The sequence below is a fragment of the Hipposideros armiger genome, unplaced genomic scaffold (assembly GCF_001890085.2).
Source record: "Hipposideros armiger isolate ML-2016 unplaced genomic scaffold, ASM189008v1 scaffold_17, whole genome shotgun sequence".
In the NCBI taxonomy this organism is placed as follows: Eukaryota; Metazoa; Chordata; class Mammalia; order Chiroptera; family Hipposideridae; genus Hipposideros; species Hipposideros armiger.
Window position 1 is genome coordinate 2,386,015 of NW_017731367.1, and position 17,412 is coordinate 2,403,426.

Here is a 17,412-nt window from a genome sequence, read left to right on the forward strand (position 1 = left end):
TGGGACTTGGAAGCCAGTGAGGATGTTTTCAGGAGAGTGATGACACTGGTGATGTCTCTGGAAGATGGACTTGGTATTAGTGAATAAGATATCGTGGATAGAGAGACCGGTGGTGGGAGTCAGAATGGTTCTTCGGGGGTTCAGATACCAGACAGGACTGTGGCCATTAGCTGTGAAAATGGCAAGGAAGGGGATTTGAGAAATACAGATCAGAGAGATCCTAGAGGATCCCTAGGATCAAAGTGTGGCAGCAGATGAGACGAGGCGTCTGTCCGGCCTCATGGCTCTGCCTAGGATGTAAGCGCCACGCCTTGTGGAGCAGGCCTCACACTGAGTTGAGGCCCTGTGGTCGGTAGGCAGGAGGGGTTCAGGCCATGTCTTCCCCGCTGTGTTCTGCCAGTGTCAGCTGGGCGTGCTGCCCCTCGGCACAGGGAACGACCTGGCTCGCGTGTTAGGCTGGGGCTCAGCCTGTGACGACGACACGCAGCTCCCGCAGATCCTGGAGAAGCTGGAAAGAGCTAGCACCAAGATGCTGGACCGGTGAGTGGGGCCGCATGGCAGGGGCCGCTGTGCCACAGGCAGGTCAGCTCCGCCAGGTGTTCTTAGCCGGGATCTCTGGGAACCACAGGCTCTCTGCAGGGAGTGGTGAAAATTTGACCTGAGCAGGAATTCTTTTTTTTCTGGTAGTCTTTAACTTTTGATCAAGATTATGAAAAATAGCAAACAGAACAGGTTATGAGCTGTGCCCTAGAGTGGTCTGGCCTTCTCATGAAGCCAAGCCTGCCCCACTGGGGCTGTTCCAGGAGGTGGCTCTGTCCCCTTTGGCCATTGCAGCCTCACCTGATACCTGCCAGCAGAGCCCTCCTTTTTCATAGTTGAGCAAACCCCTTTTCCCATGTTGTGTTCCCCGAAGAATCTAAGCACTATATCCATCGTCTCTGTCTGAAGAGCCTTTGGCATCCATCTTGAGTGAACGAACACCTTTTAGCTCTGAGCTCTTGTCTGAATTCCCCACTCCCCACGGCCTGTGGTGTGGAGATGCCTCCTGTTCTCACCGGACTCTGTGGTTGCCATCAGCAGGTGCGATTTCGAACGCACTGTAGCTGCCCCACCATTTCTTCTCTGCTTACGGGAGGTGCTGCCCCTGGAGCCTGTGCCGTGCGCACACACGTCCTGGGGGAGCTGGCTGCCTGCTGCGGATGGCAGCTCTCCGGTTGGGGGTTCACTTCACCTCCCTCAGTGGAGCTGCACTCCCCTCCTGGTGTGATGTTTGTTCTCAGCCGTGTGAGGAGCCAAGTTTTGGGACATGGAGTCAAGCCAGAGGGCTCACAGATAGTTAGAGCTATTGTAAGAGCAAGTCCCCGGGCCCTGGGGGAGGGCAGGGCCTGCCCTGATTCCTGCAGCCGAGCTGAGCGCTGCCTTGTGTGCAGGTGGAGCGTCATGGCCTACGAGACCAAACTCCCCCGGCAGGCGTCCTCCTCCACCGTCGTCACCGAGGACTTCAGCGAGGGTTCCGAGGTACTTCCAGTTGTCCCCCTGCTCTCACGCCCTGCCCTAGGGTAGGCCCGCAGAGGTGCAGGGTCAGTCAAAGGTGGAGCTGGAGCCGCATGGACTCTGACCCACATCCCCGGCGGCTTTGGGGTCATCTGAAGGCTTCCCGGATTGTCACCAGGATGTGGGGTCCTTTGTGATGGCGGTCTCCTAGGACTTCCCCTCTCCCGGTGCACACCACTGGCCCCTCTGCGACCCCTGCACCTGCTGCCACCCCCATTTTCCTCCATGTCCCCAGCCTTTGCAGGTGGCTGTGCAAGCTCCGCGTTGAGCTCTGCTTTTCGTCCTGTGTTTATTTTTTGTGATATAACGGTTCCATGAGGCCTGGGCTTTGTTCTGCAGCAGCACAGTGCTGGGCACATAGCTGTGCCCGTCCGCACTGGGCGAGCTGGCTGCTGGCTGAGCAGGAGGATGAGAGCTCTCCCAAGGCTGTCTGCCTGTCCGGAGGGCTGAGGCCAGGGGCCAGGGCATGCTACGGCCCAGGCCTGCTTTCACATGGCTGGTCAGTGCCTCTTAAGAGAGGAAGACTATGTATGCAAAGCCTCAGAAATTTACTGTCTGGCTGATAGTAAAGCTTGCTGAGCCCTGGACTAGGGCCTAAAGAGGGGTCCATCACACGGGGGTAGCGCGCCCTTTTCAGCAGGCAGAGGTGAGAGAGAGAAAGACGGGCCGGGGCCAGGTTCCCAGTCAGGCAGAGAGATGTGCTGTGATGGGGCCTAAGTGAAGGAGCCCTGCCTGTGGGAACAGGTTGAAGATTGCAGCTCTCAGCCCAGGCGCGTCGTCGCGAATCTCGGGCTGAGGAAGCACAAGCGGTCTGTAAGTTTCGATTGACGTGTTCTTTGTTACACTCCGTCTGTCCACATCTTGCTGAAGCCTTTGGAACCTTTCAGATAGCACAGGCGGGTCTCAGATTTAGGGCCGCGAGCTGAGGCTGGGCTAGCGAGGCAGTGGGTGAGGACCCCACAGGCATGGACTGACAGTCACCCCGCCCTGTTTTGGGGTAATTGTAGGTACAGCAAATTCTCTTCTATGAAGACTCGGTTGCAGCTCATCTTTCTAAAATCCTGACCTCCGACCAGCACTCGGTGGTGATCTCATCGGCAAAGTGAGTGCTTGTGTGGCCCCCGGGGAGCCAGGGGACCAGCACGCAGGGCGCCGGGCTCCCAGCCAGAACTGTCCCTCTGGAAGCAGCTTTCCGCGTTTCCTCCGACAGAGTGCTCTGCGAGACAGTGAAGGACTTCGTGGCTCGAGTGGGGAAGGCCTACGAGGGGACGACGGAGAGCTCAGAGGAGTCGGAGGTCATGGCCAAGAAGGTCTGTCCGCTGGGCGCTGGGCGTGGGGTGTCCGGGCGGAGAGGCATGCCATCCCCTGCCCGTTGTTTCCCATCCAGTGCTCCGTCCTGAAAGAGAAGCTGGACTCTCTCCTCAAGACCTTGGGTGACGAGTCCCAGGCCTCGTCCTCTCTGCCCACCCCACCGCCCACCATCGCCGAGGAGACGGAAGATGGAGACGGGGCAGGCAGCGGCTGTGGCTCCACCGTGGACCGCCCGGTGGGGTCGGCGTGCCCAGCCCGGCCGCAGATATTCCGGCCTCGGGAACAACTCATGCTGAGAGCCAATAGCCTGAAGAAGGCGATTCGTCAGATCATAGAACACACAGAAAAAGGTAGCTGGTCTCTTAATAATGAGGTAGCCTTCTTCAGGCAAGCACTGGGCACCCCGGATTCTAGAAAGTGGAAGGCGGAGTCGAGAGGACGCCTCCAGCTGGTGAAAAGGTGCCTCACGCGGGAGAGACTGATCCCTGGAGAGGGCGCCCACTCCCTGGAAGGGTCCTGTCCTATGGTAACTGCCAGGTGTCAGCACAGCCCCTCAGGAGTGGGGGCAGCAGCGGATTGTGTCATGGGGCCTGTTGAGTCAGAGACGGGGCTGCCCCTGAGGGAGGGAGTTCTGAAGAGAGCTTGGCTGCTTAGAACTGACGTTTACTGAGGACACCCGGCCAGGAAGGCCCTGCGCTCGGGAGAGAGGTGGGCCTCAGCCAGAGATTGAGGTGAGGCCGTGAAGTCGATAGAGAGAGAGGCCGGACGGGGTACAGCTGCACGGAGGGGTTGGTGGCCGGGGAGCTGGTCAGAGAGCTGGGAGGAGCATGAGCACTGCGGGCTCAGTGGCGGAGGGCGCCCGGGGCCTGGGCAGGTCACTGGCCTGGCGACCAGGCTGCCAGTGCCGAGTGTGCACGATGGGCCTGGGGCAAGCAGGTGAGCGCATAAGATGAAAGACCCACTCGATCAGTCACTCCCTTTTTCTAGAGTCGGTTTGCTAAGCTTTGAAAACACAAAAACCACGCTGACCTGTGAACTTCATGGCCTCCAACCTCACTGGGACCCCCAGATCCCTCCTCAGCAAGTTTTTTCTTGTCCTTTGTCTGTCTTGTTTTTTTTTTATTGTTAGTTTCAGGTGTACAGAACAATGCAATAGTTATCATTTTCACCCTCACAAAGTGACAACCCCCTTACCCCCATCCACTGCCCTCCCACCCCCGATATCATGCTTATCTATTACAATTCCATTGACTCTATTCCACACTCTACTTCACATTCCGTGACTATATGTATATATAATTATAGTTGACATACATTATTATTCAACATCAGCTTCAGAAATGCAGTGCAGTGGTCAGGCCTCTACACCGACTATGAAGTGGTCTCCCTAATAAGACATGAATCCATCTGGCCCCCTAAAAAATATTTACATTATTGATTCTATTCCCCAACACTCTTTTCTATCCCTAAGGCCATATTGTAGTTACCAGTTTGTATTGTCTCGTCCCTTCCCCTTCTCCCTCATCCCCATCCCCTCCCAACTAGCAACCCTCAGTTTTTCCTCTGTGTCTCTGAGACTATTTCTGTTTACTTTGCTTGTTCATCCAGTTCTTTAGATTCCACATATAAGTGAGATCATATGGTATTTGTCTTTCTCAGTCTGACTTATTTCACTTAGCGTGATGTTCTCTAGGTCCATCCATATCGTTGCAAATGGTACGATTTCATTCTTCTTTTTAGCAGAGTAATACTCCATTGTATAAATGTACCACAGTTTCTTAATCCAGTCATCTGCTGATGGGCATTTCCTTGGTCTGTCTTCTCTCTCATTACCCTCAGGAACCAATTCATACCGTTCCACTTGCTTCAGACACTTTTCCAGCCCTCACCTTTTCCACCCTGGGCAGATCAGCCTGCGTCTTGCTTCAGTGACAATAGTCAGATCATGACCTCCCCCTACACACGCTGTGCACAGAGGGCCCTCGTCATGGCCTCCGGGCTGCTCTGGCCTGTCGCTCCTTCCCTCACCGTCTCTCTGTACCTTCTGGCCTCTTGGTCCCGCCCCCCCACCTGTTGGCACGGATGCTGGGGTGCCCGGTACTTGCCATGTGCTAGGACAAGGGGAACAGTGGGAACAAGGTGGGAACTTTGGGTCTAAGCTTTCAGCCAAGAGGACATTTGAAGATATATCAAACTGGGAGACGAAGAGGGGAGTCTGTTCAGCAGGAACCCCTTCAGCCTGGCACTGTCTGCGGGTCCATACCCACCGCTGAGCGGCAAACCTCCTTTCCTTGCGCAGCTGTCGATGAGCAGAATGCCCAGACCCAGGAACAGGAGAGGATTGTCTTAGGCCTCTCTGAGTCGGAGGAGAAAAAAGACCTGAAGTCGGATGACAGAGCGTGCCATGGCGACAGCTGTGGGGTTACCAAGTGCAGGAGCCTCCGCAAAGGTACCGGCCTGCGGGGTGCCCCTCGTTGCTGCCCTCGGGCCTTCGGGATACGCAGGAAGCTTGCCGAGGGAGGTTTCAGGGCGCCTTCTATCACTGCTTTGGCCACTTAGTATAAAGTCAGGACACTGGCCTTTCCATGCACCACCTGGTGTGTGCGCTCTGTCGGGGGCGGGGGAGGGGTGGAGCCTTGCTGCTGACGAGGTGCTCTGCCCAGAACCTCCCTGCATACCCCACACCCACAGGGCTCAGTGTGCATGCGAAATTCGCTCCGGCCAGAGCTGGCCTTGCCTGGCATTCTGGCCCGGAACCTCCCAGCCCCGTGGCCTGCCTGTCTGCCCGGGGACCCTTACCCTCCTGGAACAGTCCCCAGCTCAGGCTCTGGGTGGAGAATTGCCCCTCTCCACTGGCTGCCTGCGGCCCCTTCCTGTAGCTTGGACAGGCCACTGGCAGGCGTCTGTCTGAGGGTTTACTCCATGCTCACTGCCACTCGGAACTCAGCATGGGCTCTCACAGCCCTCGGGCCCCGCCCCAGCCACACCCTCTGTGGGCTGTGTCACCCTCTAGAGCGCATCCAAACCCATTTACCTCTCTGTCCCCCTTTCTTTATTTTGCCCACTCTACCTGGGACTGACCAGCGGCTTGTAACCCCTCCTCATGTCCCTCGACCCTTCCACCTGGCACTTTTCTAATGACCGCTCCCAGGAGTTCAGTCCTATTCCTTGTTGGACCACCTTACGGCTTTCTGTCCTGTTTTTATAGTGTCCAAATCCCCATGCGAGAAGCTGATAAGCAAAGGAAGTTTGTCACTGGGCAGCTCTGCCTCTCTTCCTCCCCAGCCAGGAAGCCGGGACAGCCTGCCGGCACTGAACACAAAGATCCTGTTCCCGAGTGAGTGTCCCCACCCCGGTGGGCCGGGGTTGGCAGTGCCAGCCCCGTGGCCAAGCCTGCCTGCGGGAGGGTGTCGGGCCCTACCTGCGGACCTGCGAGGTCCAGGGCCTGGCACTTGGCCCAGCACTGGGATTGTGGGAATGAATGAGACTGGGTCTCCGCAAGCGTTTATAGGCCCGTGAGGAAGTGGATGGGATTTTAGTTAGCTCATGGTGTGATGAGCGCCCTTATTTATTACAAAGGGCGGACAGCACCCCAATCGCCACCTGGGGACCCGTGAAGGTGTCGTGGAATAGGCGATACCTGAGCTGGGTGCTGAAGGATGAATAGGAGTTATCCTGAGGGAGAAGGGAAGGACAGACAGGCAGGTGGTGACAGGGACTGAGGGATCCTTCCACTGTTTCCAGCGTGATGGCAGCAGGAGCACAGCCGGCTGCCAGGAGAGCTGGGCCCAGAGCCTCTTGTCTTTCCTTGCGCTCGTTTTGCCCATGAGATACGGGGGGGACTCCTGTAGCGTCTTCCCTCCGGGGGAATCGTGACAATACTTGGTGTCCTCAAGGGAAGGAGTGGTACCAGGGGTTGAAATTGCCAATAAGACTCCCTTAACCAGCTTCAGCCTGGTTCCTGAGGCCTCCTGGCCACACCCTTTGCTCCTGTGAGTGATTTGGCAATTTCCAGTGAATCTCAACTGAACAGAAAGAAAATTCCAGAAGCCCTTGAGAAGTGAGGCTAATGCGAAGTATTTGGTTAATCATTGACAAAGATATTACTCGAAGGATGGGTTGGCAGAATGTTCAAAAGCAGGGTAATGCTTGATTTACAGATGTTAAATTGGTACACATCATGTAGCTCGAAGGTCCTGTTTCCCTGACTGTTGCCTGATGTTTATTTCCATGAATTCAGCCTTCTAAAGCTGTACGACTGGACTCGATAAGTTGTACGAAAATGTTATTTTGGTGGAGTTTCTTACACTTAATGAGAACTATCTTTATAAGCCCCTTTTTACCATTAGGTGTGTTGATTTGTCATAGGTGTTGATTTCTGTCACTCAATATGCTTATTTTTGTTCCATGAATATGCGTTGATGATGGTCATTTTTGAGTAGACTATTAATTGTCAAGATTTGGACATGTTTATACATAATTTTAGAAAAGTTTCAGTACAGTGTTCTGAGGAACGTGTCTGCCAGCCTGGAAGACACGAGCCGCTTGTCACTCTGTGGCTGCTGACCAGGGCCGTGTCCTCCCGTTGCAGATGTTCGGGCTGGAATGTCCGGCTCCTTGCCTGGGGGTTCAGTCATCAGCCGCTTGCTCATTAATGCCGATCCCTTTAACTCCGAACCAGAAAACCTGTGAGTATGGGGTGAACCAAGTGGGCACGTTGTTAAAAGAATACTGGAGCGTAGAAAACAGACCCGAGTTAGAGAAGCTCGGGAACAGTTGACTAGGTGATCGGAAATCGTGAAACGTCCGCTAGAGCGGGGGAACTCCCTGCGGGGGCGGGGCCTGTCCTGGTGCCCGCAGCCCGCACACGGCAGTGTCTTCTGATGTACCTCACTTTCCGAGGTTTTTGCCAGATTCAGAAACTCCTGCTGGGAACTCACTGCAGGTGTGCTTGCTTGTCACCTCTGAATTGTCACTCCGCCCATGTTGGTGCCACTTCCTGACGACCTGCCTTCTCCCTCGTGCCGTTCTACCTTCCTGCACGGTCTCCCCCATCACTACCTCAGAGTCCAGGCTCCTGTGCTGGACGATCATTGTCCCCTGGGGAGGGACATTCCGATGCTGCTCTGTGCCAGGCCCTGAGGCGGTGAGGACGTGGTACAGCAGTGCTGGTGGCGTCTCATGTGTGGAGGCCATTGCGGAGACGGATGGTGTTTTGAAAACGCGTTCTTTCAGGGTTTGCTTTCTGGCGGCTGACAGCAAGTGCTGGGCCGCTGGAGGCTGGTGGCAGTTAGTGAAAAGTTGCCAACCACTTGTCTGGTGTGGTGGGGCAGAGTAACAGTGAGAAGTGGACAGTTGACAGAAACGGGGGGTTCGGGAAAGCAGAGCTGAAGGCGTGCGGGGCGGCAGCCGTGCCCGTTTGCCAGAGAGAAGGCGGCCTCGCCTCAGACACCTGCTGCCAGGTGCTGGCCTGGCCGGTACCTCAGCAGCCCGTCTCGGACCTGACACTGCTGCCCGCTTTCTGCTCCTCCCAGGCTGTCTGGGTTCTGGTCTTGACCTTCCAGAGGTTTCCTAAAAATGCTGGAGCTGTCGTCCTTCTGTGAGCAGTGCCCCGGGACCCTGCTCAGTGTTCGTTTTGTCCTTCACCTGACATCACTAAGGTTCCACATCCGCAGCTGCGGCTGTTTGTCTCTTTTCCTCCTGTCCTCTTCAGACGGGAGGACACAGAAGCTGCTCTTCTCCCTCCACCCGGGGTGGCGTGCCGGGCGTCACCAGCACCCCAGCACTTCTGCCGTTCCTCCTCTGCCTGCGATGGCCTCCTGGAGCCCAGCCTCTCCACCCCCTGCCATGCCGTTTCTCTGGCTAGGACCCCTATCTCTCCTCAGGACCTATAAGTACTGGGGAGCACATGGTCTTCAGCTGAGAGCAGTTTTGTCCCAGAGCTTTGCTCTCATCCAGCTCTTAGGCCTTTGGAGTGGATGCGTCATAAGAGCATGGTGATTGCTTTTTGGGTCAGGTTGCAAAATCCTGTTGACCTAAAGTGCAGCAGAGTTCTGGTTCAAGCCGTAGTCTCGAGCCCACCGCCCTATGACTTTTCGGGGAACTTCCACTACGACGGCCTGGGACACTCTTTCTCCTTGGCATCCTCTGGGTGGAGGGTCAGGGGCTGCTCCTTTCGCCCACCTGTCCTGGAGGGGAACCAGGGTCCTCAGAGCCCCAGCTGTGACCCCAGCGGCCATGATAATGGGAGCATTTGGCTCCACAGCAGGAGGGTGAGGGCTGGGGTGAGAAGCCGGGATGCAGTGAGTCTTACCAGCAGAGGGCCTGGGACAGGGAAGCACGTGGCCACAGGGGCTGGGATGGATGCTTCAGATTTGAAAACTGCGTTGATTGGCTCTAGGGGTGTGTGAGGGTCCCTTTGAGATCCAGAGTTCAGGCCGGTGTGTGTCTGTGTGCCGTGGAATCGGGCGTGATGTTGCTGATGGGAACGCGAGACGGAGCAGCTGCTTTGGGAAACGGCCTGGCGGGTCCTCAGAACCTAGGGTTTCCACGTGGCCCAGCAGTGCCGCTCCTGGGATAGGCCCAAGAGAAATGAATCACACATCCACGCTAAAGTGTGTGCACAACTGTTCACAAACCCTGGCCCTGAGTGAAACAGCCCAGATGCCCCTCGCTGATGATGGTTGAGCAAAATGGGGGCCTCACAAGGGGCTGATATTGGGCCGTTAGAGGGGATGAGTACCGAACACGGATGAACCCTGAAAACTGTGCCCAGTGAAGGGAGCCCGATGTTGTGTGGTCCCACTTATGTGAAATGTCCAGCAGAGGCAGATCCATGGAGATAGGGAGCACATCAGTGGTTGTGCGGGGCTGGGGAGGGGTTGGGGCTGATGGCTAAAAGCTTCCTTTTGGGGGTGATAAAATGTTCTGAGATTGATTGTAGTGATGGTTACATGAGTCCGTGAATGCATTAAAAATCACTGTATTGTTTATTTTGAATGGGTAAGTTATATGGCATGTGAGTTAATTCTTAATAACGCTATTACCAAAAAAAATGCTATGACCTTTGCCCTTGGGAAGAAACGCTTGGAGGGTAGAATGCTGTGAAGTGAAACGGCTAATAAGCAGGTTGCTGTAATTGCCCCCAAACGCCCTTTGCAGCGAGTACTACACAGAGAAGTGTGTCATGAACAACTACTTTGGCATCGGCCTGGATGCGAAGATATCTCTGGACTTCAACAACAAGCGTGATGAGCACCCGGAGAAGTGCAGGTGGGTGCCGCCCGGGCCCTCACGTCATCCTTTCTCCTTCCTGGGGGCAGGGGAGGTAACTTGCAGAGTCAGAGGGTGAGGGACTGTGCGGAGTCCTCAGGCAGAAGGCAAACGCCAGCCCAAACGCCTTGTGTCAGAAAGTGGAGGTGCTTTCACAGGTGTGGGAGGTCCAGGGGGCCAGCCTGGAGGAGGCTTCCACTAGGGTTGGCCACCGCGGGGCAAACTCAGCTCGTCGACCAGAACAGGCCGAGTCTCAGAGTCGTAAATCTTTGGGGTTGCTGTAAAGGGGCAAGTAACAAAGTGTGCCGAGAAGGTTCTGTGGCAGAGTCCCCAGCATCGTTGCTGTGTTCATCACACCAGCTGTCACCCTTAGGTGGGGTGGGCCCACGAGAACACACCCTCCGCAGGAAGGTGGCCACGTGAGAGGTCCCGAGGGCTTTCGCTGGAGATGTTCAGTTTCTCCCCCTGAATTACCATCTCTGTGCTCCTCCCTGCCTGGAGACAGGATGGAAGAAATGGGGAGCTTTCCTTCTGGGCTAAAGTAGAAATTCCCTCTCCTCTGTGGAAACCTGAGAAGTGTAGAGTTAATGCCTCCTGCTCCCCTGTACCCCACTACCTCCTAGAGGAAGAGACTGCTCAGCTCTCACGTCCTAGGAGCGTAGAGAGGGGAAGCTGGTACACAGTTGTGCAGAAAAGAGTCACTGACGCAGGCGTCAGGGGGCCCGTGTGCCCCTGCGTGCTGCCACTGTCACTTGGAGAGAAGCCTCCGGGGGGCTGGGTGGGAGGAAGTCACACTCACACCCAAGGAGATGTCCCCGTTTTGTGTAGTTGGATGTTTGCTGGGAAATAAAATCACGCCCAGGAACTCCAAAGCCTTTGAGCTGTGGGGCTTTGTGTGGAGAATGGCTCAGAGGTGCCTGGCACACCCTGGTACACAGCCGCTGGTGGTGAGCCCGTCATTCACAGTGTCCCGTTTGGCCCAGAAATAACTGAAAAGGGCATTAAAATGCACAGAATTTAGCAGAGTGAAATACATGAGGGGCAGGGCTGTGAGTGACACATTTTTAGAACCTTTGGACCCTGGTAGAACCTTCCCTGAGTTGCATCGCGAGCTTTGAAAAGGTCTCCCTAGAAGAGTTCCAGTTCTACAAATCTGTCCCAAAGAAGTGACTGGAAACATGGGCAGAGGGGCCACTGCTCCGTAATTTACAGAGCTCGGAGTGGGAACAAAGCACATCCAGTCAAAGAGGTTCATTCAATAAGTGACGTGGGGAAGTGTCCCCCGGAGATCAGCCATGTTCGGGACACGGGGGAAACACAGTGAGTCAGGGCGCTCGGGCCGGTTATCTCACCTGTAAACCTCACGCTGGAAAAGACAAGGAAACAGAGGCATGCAGATGTGGTGATTCCGGAGGTTTTTTCTTTTTTTCTTTTTTTTTTTTTTAAGCTGAGCCATCCTGCTACCTGTTGGCAGCTCAGCGGCTGCTCAGCTCGGGCTGGACTCGAACCGCTGTTGCTCAGAGCTCAAACTCTTGAGCGAGCTCTTAACCAACTGAGCCACTCGGCCGGCCCTCCGGAGGTTTTTTTCAAAATCCTTTGTGCTGTTCTGTGCTTTCCAAATTTTTCTATGGTAAGCATAATTTTAGCCAGAAAAAAACCATGATTTATAAAGTTTAGGTGAGGTTGTCGTGCCTTCCCTTTCTTACCTTTCGGGGCGTGATTACTTTCTTGGGGAATACTATTTTCTAGCAGGATTTCCTGTTGGTAAACGCACCTGTTTCTGTGTATCTTATGTGGGTACCTAACCGGAACACGTCTGTCCCCGAGGTGTCACCGCTGTAAGGAATTGCTGAGTCTGACCTGTTTGATGCGGTGCCATCCCCACACTGCAGCAGCGACTGGACTTAACTGTAGAAAGCAAGCCACGGCCCTTGTCAGCTCTTTGCTTTCCATCCCCAGGAGTCGAACCAAGAACATGATGTGGTATGGGGTTCTCGGGACCAAAGAGCTGCTGCACAGAACCTACAAGAACCTGGAGCAAAAGGTGCTGCTGGAGGTGAGCGGGGCAGGTGTCGGGCCCGTCTCCCCGTGGACTTCCGGCCTTTGGCCCCTCGGTGGGAGCCCAGCCGCCGGCCGTTGCCGCCTCAGCCCCGGGGGTGGATCGCTAGTGGAGAAGGACTGGTTGACGCCCTGTGTGTCTTTTTTTTCCCTTGTCCTGCGTTTCCACTGCTCAGTGTGACGGGCGGCCCATCCCACTCCCCAGCCTTCAGGGAATTGCTGTCCTCAACATTCCCAGCTATGCCGGAGGGACCAACTTCTGGGGGGGCACCAAGGAAGATGATGTACGTACAGGGGTGCTGGGTGACGTGGGCCTGAGCTCAGGGAGGGGTGGCGTAACCAGAGAGTTAGCCCCTTCAAGGAGCATCAGCCCCTTTGGGTCCTGACAGAACATCAGCACTGGGGGTGCTTTGCCAGTGGTGCAGAGGGATGGAGGGACACCTCCCTGGTGCTGGCAGTGGGGGTACAGCGGAGAAGAAGGAGGCCAGGCAGGACAGGTGGCCAGAGGCACAGCTGTGCCGCAGAAGCTGGGCCCAACCCTGACTTCGGGAAACCTGGCAAGGCTTCTCGGAGGAGGGGACATCTGTGTTGAGACCTGAGGATGACTTGGGGTTGGCCAGGTCAGGTGGGTGGGGGAGGCTGTTCCAGGCAGAGGGCACAGTGGATGGGAGGCTTAGCGGCCAGACAGTGTGGCGTGGGGAGGAAGTTTGCCCAGTGTGCACACGGCAGGCGGGTGCAGCGTGCAGAGGAGTTAGACCTCACTGAGCTCGTGGGACCAGGGAAGAGCTCGGGGGTTTGTGCTGAGAACTGGGAGGCAACGACGGCTTTTAACCAGGAGCACGGCTTCCTTTGCACGTGAGAACTAACCAAAATAGTTTACACAGTACGCCTACTGTGTGCTGGTCGCTGTTCTCAGTCTGTGCACATAGTAACTCCACCCTCATAACCACCCCTTGAGGAACACACCAGCGTTAGCCCACCTTATAGATGAGGAATCCTTCAGGAACTTGCCCAAGGTCACACGGCTCCTAAGTGGCGGAGCTGGGATTTGATCCCCCACAGCTGGTTCCAGGATCTTAGAAAGGGGTCCTTCAGCTAGGACACATCCCCTCATAGCGGGCCTGTGTGCTTTACCAGTGCTGAGCCCACTGCATGTGGGGACATTGGTTTCCCCACCAGCTCTGACGCAGGGTCAGCTGTAACGTGGGGGTCCGCTCTGACTTCAGGGTCTGCTCTGACCCTGGGGTCCGCTCTGACCCTGAGGTTTGCTCTGACCCCGCTGTTTCAGACCTTTGCAGCTCCGTCGTTCGATGATAAGATCTTGGAGGTGGTCGCTGTGTTTGGCAGTATGCAGATGGCTGTCTCTCGGGTCATTAAGCTGCAGCATCACCGGATTGCCCAGGTACTGGCCATGGTCCTGAAGGTGGGAGGGACCTGGGAGACGTTTGGAGAGGCTGGGTTTGCCCCAGGAGCATGGCGCTGCCTTCTTAGGCCAGAGCCCCTTCTCACCCACCTAATGGACAGTTAAAACATACTCTTTCAAAACTGGGGCCGACTTGCTCCCTGCCCTGATTTGCCCTGTGGGTACCACCTGTGTCCTGCCCCGTCCTGATGAGATGGCACAGGCCTGGCCTGGCCTCAGCCCCAGCCCTGTGCCCACAGCTGTCAGAAGCAGCAGCCTGAGCTCAGGAGTGGAGGCTAGGTGTATGTGGTGGGCAGAGAAGGTCTGGCCTCGCCCGGTTGCTCTGAGGCCCAGCTGTGGGGCGGAGGCCAGGAGGGCGCCCCCATTACTTGGTTCTGGTGATGGGTTGCCTTTCTGTGGGTTGGGGAAGGTGGTGCTCTTATGCACAGAGACCTGGGACAGCAGCTGACCTGAGCCCCAGGCTGTGGTGTCCATCCCTTCCTGCCTGTCTGTCCCCACAGTTGGCTGCCTGAAGTGACAACTTTAACTCCAGCAGCATTTTTTGTTGAAAAGGGAAGCATCCCATTGTTAACCACTTGCTGGCCATTTGCTCTGTTCTGGGCGTGTTGCATGTATGCAGGGACCCAGGGCCCTTGGGAGATGGGAGTCCCCGCTCTGGGCCCGGCACTCGTGTTTGAGTCCCCGCTGCGGTCACAGATACAGTGCTGGGCGAGGGGACGGTGGGTGGGGGTGCTGGACACGGATGCCCTGACTGCGGGGTCGGCTGTGGGTGTGGTTGCCCCCGAGGTCAGCTGTGTGTGCGGGGTGCATAGGACAGGAAGGCTGCAGGGCAAAGACTGCTGTCGGGCTCCTTGGGTCAGCCCGGGGCACGAGTAACGGCTGCCATGTTTGTTCAGTGTCGGACAGTGAAGATTGCCATCCTGGGGGACGAGGGCGTGCCTGTGCAGGTGGACGGAGAGGCCTGGGTGCAGCCTCCAGGCTGCATTCGGATCATCCACAAGAACCGGGCACAGATGCTCACCAGAGACCGGGTAAGGGCCGCTGGGGGCTCCCGGGCCCCTTCTGCGAGACCTTGCAGCTCTAATGCTTTGTTCTAGGAGTTTATTCTTAAGACACAAGGATTAAGCTGACGTAGTGGTAATTCCTGGGCCCATTCCTCCTCCCCAGTGTAGGAAGGACTTCTGCCTCTCCCTTCCCGCCCTCAGCCTGCTGCCCCACTCATGACTGTCCCGTTAGAGGCGAGCGGTCGGAGCTGTAACGCTGGTTCCCGCGCCCTAGGCATTTGAGAACACCCTGAAGTCCTGGGAGGACAAGCAGAAGTGCGAGCTGCCCCGCCCGCCGTCCTTCTCTCTGCACCCGGAGATCCTGTCCGAGGAGGAGGCCACCCAGATGGACCAGTTTGGGCAGGCGGCGGGGGCCCTCATCCACAGGTGGGGCTCGCCCTCCCCCCAGGTTTCAGCCTGCCCACGCCTTTGGGTTATTTCCACACACGTCTCTCAGAAATTGCTCGGAGTTTACATAGACAGGAGCTGAAAACCCACAGGCGTTTCCAGAGCCAGATCCCAGACCTGGAAACCTGCCCTGGACTCCTGAGAACTGTCCACTTCCTGCTTCCGTATCACCCCCAAGGGCAGATTTGCTCTCTGCTCTTATAGTTAAAAAAAAAGACAACAGCCAGAGGCATTTCCTTCTTTTATTCCTGGAGCCACTGTGGACCTCCCAGCAGGGTGGTCCGCGCTCTGCCCACTGTCCTCCCCCACCCGCCTGGTGTGTCTGCCACCGTGTGCCTCCCTCTGGCAAGTCAGCCTCAGCCTGGTGCCCTGTGCCCCTCAGCTGCACGCCCAGTGCCTGCAGCTGCGGCTAGGTCCTGTCTCGCTGCACTCCACCTTTCTGCCTCAGCGTCCCCCTGAGGCTGCACGCTGGCTGCCCCTTTGGGCTTCTGTCTGGCTTTCCCGTCCTCATCCCTGGGCGAAGCACTGCTGTCCCACAGTTTCTGGGCTCTGCAGCCGTCACGTGCTCTCCCCAGGCAGCAGGCCCTCAGCCAGTAGGCGGTAGCCGTCCTGAGTCCCTCACAGGCATTCCTGGTTCATTGTGCCCATGCTGGCTCTGTCCTTCCCCACGAGCATGTCCTGTGCCCTGCGTTCTCCATGTCAGGCAGCTGGCACCACCTCTGCCCCCGGGCCTCCCACCAGCCTTCTATTACCAGATCAGTAAACAGGCCTTTGCTAAAATGGCTTTGCTTCTGAACTATTGGTCCAGTTCCTTGCTGGGCAGCAGGCTCTGGCTGCCGCCTGTCTTTGTGCTTGTCCCCTCCCAGCTGGTGGCTGCCCCAGTGGCCTGCTGGGAGGGGGGACTTGCCGTGGCAGTGCCCTGTCTAGTCCGTCCGCAGCCCCCATTGTCCCCAGACTCAGGACAGGAGCTCCCCACTCCAGCTCACCCCAGCGGGCTTCCCTGCCTTGTGCTTGCCTTCTGTCCCTGGTCCCCTCATCGTGCCCTGAGTCTTGTACGTGTGTGGGTCCCTCGGCCAAGGGGCTGCTGCCTGGGGCCATGTCGCGGGCCTGAGCCGTTTGTTTAAGCTGGATCGTCCCCGTCATAGGAGGGCTCTGTCACCCCTCTTGCAGGGCGGGGCAGACACAGTCCCCTTCCAGGAAAGGTCAGGCCTGCAAGCCGTGCTCCTTGCCAGTTGGCCGTTTTATAAGGTGTAAGTCTCATCGGGGGTATTTTCTTCCCTGATCGAATTTCTAGAAAAACTTGGATGTTGATGTCAGATTTTCCACGTAAAACCTCCTCTGTTGGTCAGGAAATGATTGACAGGGCCATTCTGTGCTGGTCATCGTGGCCGAGCCATGGTCCGCGTTGGCCCTCCGGGCGGAACGTGGGCTTGTGTTCTGGTGAGGTGAGGCTGCAGGCCGCCCTTCACCTGACCTGACGAGTGCCGTGTCCCCATTCTTCCAGCATCCGGGAGATTGCTGAGTGCCACCGAGACATGGAGCAGGAGCTCGCGCACGCCGTCAACGCCAGCGCCAAGTCCATGGACCGAGTGTACAGCAGGCCCAGAGCCACGGAGGTGCCTCCCCTTTCCGGTCTTGCTCCCCGGGGCTCGTGGCGCCCTTGGGCCTCCTACAGGGCATCTGTTCTGATTCCTCTCAGGGGCTGAACTGCAGCTTTGTCCAGGAAATGGTGAACAACATCAAGGCGCTGCGCAGCGAGACGGAGCTGCTGCTGGCCGGGAGGATGGCCCTGGTGAGCTGCGGGGGCGGCAGCGCGTTTTAGAGAATTCCCGGCCTTAGGCATCTAGACTCGTTGTTGAGAGGTCTCAGAGTTCCTGTGACCTGACCGTGTGGTTGTTGCACAGCCCCTCTGGCCGCATCTCAACCACGTCACCTTTAGCGTGTCAGATTCCCGTGCGGAAAGCACTTTGTCATTGTAGACGAGTCTCCCTTAGTTAGACACCCACAGTGGGGCCCATCTGCCTGTGGCCTTGTTCCCAGGCAGCAGTGCTTGTCGCCCGTTCTCACTCAGCCCTGCGATCCTGGCTGAGGAGGCGGCACAGGGCCGCATGCCAGGGAGAGGGTCAGTGAATCACAGAGGCTGGACTAGGGAAGGCTCAAGAGATGGCGTGGCCAAGGGGGTGAAGCTGCGTGCTGAAAGTCGCCCGTCTGGGGGCCGCCCAGAAGTCTAGTTCTCACACCCCCTGCTCTGCCTTCCAAAATACCATGCTGTCCTGACATGGCACGGCTGCTGCCTTAGCCGCCTCAGCACTTCCTGTCCTTGGTGCAATTGGCTGGTCCCAT

The 17,412-nt window shown here is 56.8% G+C and overlaps 1 protein-coding gene across 6 annotated transcripts in view; it reads left to right on the plus strand.

The window, feature by feature from the left end:
* DGKD (diacylglycerol kinase delta) overlaps positions 1–17,412 on the plus strand; it is a 78,245-nt gene that overhangs the window by 49,725 nt on the left and 11,108 nt on the right. For all 6 annotated transcript variants that reach the window (XR_002122399.1, XM_019629166.1, XM_019629155.1 and 3 more), the window contains 16 exons: positions 401–540; positions 1,431–1,518; positions 2,562–2,656; positions 2,765–2,864; positions 2,942–3,215; positions 5,165–5,314; positions 6,074–6,202; positions 7,457–7,553; positions 10,027–10,137; positions 12,097–12,193; positions 12,372–12,479; positions 13,484–13,597; positions 14,515–14,649; positions 14,897–15,048; positions 16,574–16,685; positions 16,769–16,861. Coding sequence is in view for 5 of the 6 variants with exons in the window: in XM_019629166.1 (XP_019484711.1) it covers positions 401–540; positions 1,431–1,518; positions 2,562–2,656; positions 2,765–2,864; positions 2,942–3,215; positions 5,165–5,314; positions 6,074–6,202; positions 7,457–7,553; positions 10,027–10,137; positions 12,097–12,193; positions 12,372–12,479; positions 13,484–13,597; positions 14,515–14,649; positions 14,897–15,048; positions 16,574–16,685; positions 16,769–16,861 (1,995 nt within the window). In the remaining variant the exon portion in view is untranslated. The remainder of the gene's footprint in view (positions 1–400; positions 541–1,430; positions 1,519–2,561; positions 2,657–2,764; positions 2,865–2,941; positions 3,216–5,164; positions 5,315–6,073; positions 6,203–7,456; positions 7,554–10,026; positions 10,138–12,096; positions 12,194–12,371; positions 12,480–13,483; positions 13,598–14,514; positions 14,650–14,896; positions 15,049–16,573; positions 16,686–16,768; positions 16,862–17,412) is intronic.